Source organism: Chiloscyllium plagiosum, chromosome 4 (assembly GCF_004010195.1).
Source record: "Chiloscyllium plagiosum isolate BGI_BamShark_2017 chromosome 4, ASM401019v2, whole genome shotgun sequence".
NCBI lineage: Eukaryota > Metazoa > Chordata > Chondrichthyes > Orectolobiformes > Hemiscylliidae > Chiloscyllium > Chiloscyllium plagiosum.
Window position 1 is genome coordinate 3,715,134 of NC_057713.1, and position 4,689 is coordinate 3,719,822.

The 4,689-nt window shown below is 42.9% G+C and overlaps 1 protein-coding gene across 2 annotated transcripts in view; it reads right to left on the reverse strand.

Annotated features, from left to right (window-relative positions):
• Positions 1-1,437: 1,437 nt before the first annotated feature.
• The window catches only part of LOC122548816 (zinc finger protein 521-like), a 282,012-nt gene continuing 278,760 nt past the window's right edge, over positions 1,438-4,689 (reverse strand). For both annotated transcript variants that reach the window (XM_043687614.1, XM_043687613.1), the window contains one exon: positions 1,438-2,113. In XM_043687614.1, the coding sequence (XP_043543549.1) occupies positions 2,084-2,113 (30 nt within the window). In that variant the 3' untranslated portion in view covers positions 1,438-2,083. The remainder of the gene's footprint in view (positions 2,114-4,689) is intronic.

The window sequence follows — 4,689 nt, forward strand, 5'->3', positions numbered from 1 at the left end:
CAAAGAAGGTTTACCAGGATGCTGCCTGGACTGGAGGGCTTGCCTTATGAAGAAAGGTTGAATAAGCTTGGACTTATCTCTCTGGAGAGAAGGAGGAAGAGAGGAGACCTGATCAAAGTGTACAAAATAATGAGAGGAATAGACAGAATCAATAGCCAGAGACTTTTCCCCAGGGCAGGATGGACTGGTACGAGAAGTCATAGTTTGAAGATATTAGGAGGAAGGTATAAAGGAGACGTCAGAGGTAGGTTCTTTATGCAGAGAGTTGTGAATGCATGGAATGTGTTGCCAGCAGTGGTGGTGGAAACAGAGTTATTGGGGACATTTAAGCGACTGCTGGACATGCACATGGATAGCAGTGAGTTGAGGGGTGCGTAGGTTAGGTTACTATATTTCACATTAGGATTAAACCTCGGCACAACGTCGTGGGCCGAAGGGCCTGTTCTGTGCTGTACTTTTCTATGTTCTACTTCCTGGAGTGAGATAACTGATCTCCAACAGCCCCAACCATCTTCCTCCAATCAGCAGAGAGTTTGCTCCACTGACTCCAGTTTTACCATAGCTCCTTGATGCCAATCCCCACCTCCTCTGTGCAGGCCCTCCTTAACATGCTGTCTTTGAGAAAGCTTTTCATTCGCCGTATCAACTAATGTGGCTCGAGGTTGAGTCCTGTTTGGTAAGATGGCCTTGGGCATATTCCTATATTAAAGCTGCTGTACGAGAAAAGGCTATGCCTTGCCTTCATTAAGTAAGATGTGGAGGTGCTGGTGTTGGACCGGGGTGGACAAAGTTAGAAATCATACAACACCAGGTTATAGTACAACAGGTTTATTTGGCAGCACTGCGCTGTTCAACATATCATTTCAGTTGCATGACATTGTAATCTTTTTGCTATAAATTCTGTGTCTTATGATTCCGTTCCACAACCACCTGATGAAGGAGCAGCGCTCTGAAAGTCAGTGCTCTCAAATAAACCTGTTGGAGTGTAACCTGGTGTTGAGTGATTTTTTTTTAACTTTGTTCACGAAATAAAACAAGAAAGCAATTGAGAATTGTTGAAGTCTGGTTTTATTTAAAGGACACGCCTGGTTTGCCACCGACCAGCTGTACCACACCACGTTGGGAGTTCTGAAGTCGTTGTGTACAATATCATCAATCTGCTGATGTCACTCTGATAGGCTGCGAGATCGCATAACTTCATACTGAGCTGTGGAAACATTTGAACTAAGCCTCACTGATGTAAAGCTCTATGTCAGTCTTTTACTGTCCTGTTCTGGGTTAGACAAAAGGGTCTTACATTCAGGACGCCTGGTGACGAGCAGTGACAAGAAGTCCAGAGGTAGCTGGGTCGAAGGTCGCGAGTCAGTAATCCCACCTCGCTGGTTTCCAAATTTGCCTCTTATTGAGAATTCGATAACCACAGAGAACAAGGTGTGCTCATTGATACATGGGTTTATTTCTTAATATAAACACAGTAATTCCAGCAAAATCCAGGTTCAGACAGCAGAATTAACACTTCATAACAGTTATGGATAAGCAGGGTTTAATTGACTGGAAAGTTGATTGTACAGAAATTTTGTTGAAAGAAAGTTTTAAAAGGCAAGGAACTTTCCAAAGTTTTCTAGAATGAATGCCTGATGTTTGCTATACATTACATCTATCACATGAATGGCAATGCTAATCCTGGTCAAATTCCACAAATACAGTTCATGTTTGTTTAAGGGTGAGGGAAGTGGTGTGGGGGTTGGAGGGGGGTTTTTGCAGGGGGGAGGGAGGTAAACCAGCTTCAGACTGGTGAAAGGGATTGGTAACATAACATGTGTCACATCTTATATATACTATAGATGTATAGTATACACAGAAACTCGGTATGTTGACTTAAAGGGTTAAACAATGTGAAAAGAAAACAATATTTTGACTGATGCAAGTTTCCTTTTTATATTATAATACATTGCGTTTTTTTTTGTTAATCTCTTGAAAATGTCCATCAATGAACACATTCTCGTGCAAAGAGTGAGGTGGTCCTACACGTCCGAGTCATGTTGCCATTTCAAAACAAGCCGACTGGCACTGCATCATATCATTAACTGCTGTGCTGCGTCATTGTATGATTCTGCAAAGACAGGAAGAAAATTACATGGTGAGGTGAGACTGTTGGATGACCCATTCACAGAACACATATTTATTTTGGCAATAACAATGATTGGCTGTTTAGCGTCAGTTATACTGCACTTGCTCCTGAGGGCACAGCAATTGTCATATCCATTTCTTTGTGTCATATTATGTGGCTACAATATTCTCAAGAAAATAACACCACCTTCCTCCCAACTTTTGCTGGGAAACAGTTCCCCAAATTCCACCATCAGGGAGCGTCCCCCTTGTCTAGCCTTGATCAATTGTTAATTTTCTTTTCATTTATTTGTAGGATGTGGGCATTGCTGCTTGAACCAGCATTTATTGCCCATCTTTAATTGCCCCTTGATTTAATGTAGCTTGCTAAGCCCCTTTCAGAGGGCAGGTAGGAGCCATTGGCAATGGATCTGGAGTCTCGTGTAGGCCAGACTGGGTAAGGACGACAGATTATCTTTTCTAAAAGACATCAATGCACCAGTTGGATTAGGCTGGTACAATTGCAACATTTAAGAGGCATTTGCATGGGTACATGGATAGGAAGGGTTTAGGGATATGGGCTGGGTGTTGGCAGGTGGGACTAGATTGGGTTGGGATATCTGGTCAGCATGGACGTGTTGGACCAAAGGGTCTGTTTCCATGCTGTACATCTCTATGACTATGACAGACTTGTTATGGCATTTAAGCAGTCCATTCGGCCAACCTGGCCTGCTCCAAACTGTGGAGGATAGTTTTCACCCCATTTTATCCCAGATTTTTCTTAAATTCAAGGTTCACCACCTGCCATAGTAGGATTCAAACCCAAGTCCCCAGATCATTATCCTGGAGTTCTGGGTTACTAGGCCCAGTGACATTATCACGACATCACCGCTTGGTCAGTTCGAAACTTATTAATTGGAGTCATCTGCCTTTGGACTAAATTGATAATAGGAACGGGGGAAGGCCATTCAGCCCATTGAGCCTGCTCTACCAGTCAATTAGATCACACTTTATCATCTATCTCAATGCCTCCAATACCAGTCTATCTTTCCTTAAATAAGGGTCCCCGAAACTGTACGCAGTATTCCAGTTGTGATGTGACTACTGTCTTATATAGTTTGAGTAAAACCTCCCTGTTTTTATATTCCATTCCCTTTGAAAGAATGTGCAAGATTCCATTTGCCTTCTCTATTGAGATGTTAGAAATTTTCTGATTCAAGAACAGAGGGAGCTGATGGCCCAGTGGTATTATTACTAGACTATTGATCCAGAGACTCCAGCAAAATTCTGGCGATCTGGGCTTGAAGGTGTAACTGCTGGTGTGCCTCAGGGTTGGGCCCATGATTATTGACAATACAGTATCTGCCACGCCAGATTTGAATTCCAAAATAATCTGGAATTAAAAATCTGCTGGTGAGCGTGAATCCATCATCGATTGTTGGAAAAATCCATCTGGTTCAGGGGAGGAAGTTGGTCATCCTCACCCGGCCTGGCCTACGTGTGACTCCAGGCCCCCAGTAATGTGGCTGACTCTCAACTGCCCTCTAACATGGCCTAGCAAGTCATTCAGTTCAAAGGGGACTAGGGACAGGCAATAAATGTGGCCAGCCAGTAACACGCACGTCCCACAAGTGAAGTTAAAAAAAAAGGACTTCCAAGTTCCAAAGCTTGCTAGAGTCTTTCTCCATTTAAATAATATTCAGCTCTTCTATTCTTCCCACATAATCTCATTTGCCCACATCATATCTCATCTGCCACATTTTTGCCCACCTGCCCATATCCCTGTTTGTGTCATCCTCATCACTTATATTTGTGCCAGCTGCAAACCCAGCGATATTACATTCACTTTCCTCATCTGAGTCATAAATATATACTGTATTGTCAATAACTGAATCTCCAGCCAGATCCCTGTGGCACACCACTAGTTACAGATTCTCATCTTGAAAATGCTCCCCTTATCTCAATTCTGTTCCTGATGAACGGCTTTTGCCTGAAACATCGATTCTCCTGCTCCTTGGATGCTGCCTGACCTGCTGTGCTTTTCCAGCACCACAGTCTCAACTCTAATCTCCAGCCTCTGCAGTCCTCACTTTCGCCTAGTCTTTTACCAATCCCTTGTTAATGTTAATTCATTAAGTAGTCTAAGATGTGGTGCTGTATCAAATGTCTTTGAAAATCCAAATATATTACATCCACTTGTTCCCCTTTATCCACCCTGCTCATTACCTCCTGAAAGAATTCCAGTAAAGTTGTCATGTATGATATCCCTTTCATTAAGTCACAGTGATTCAGTTTGGTCATGTTATGTACTTCCAAATGCTCAGCTATTACATCCTTTCTGACAGACACTAACATTTACCTAATTACCGATGTTAAGCTAACTGACCTGAAATTTCCGGTTTTCTATTATAGAGTCATAGAGTCATAGAGATGTACAGCACGGAAACAGACCCTTCGGTCCAACCCGTCCATGCCGACCAGATATCCCAACCCAATCTAGTCCCACCTGCCAGCACCCGGCCCATATCCCTCCAAACCCTTCCTATTCATATACCCATCCAAATGCCTCTTAAATGTTGT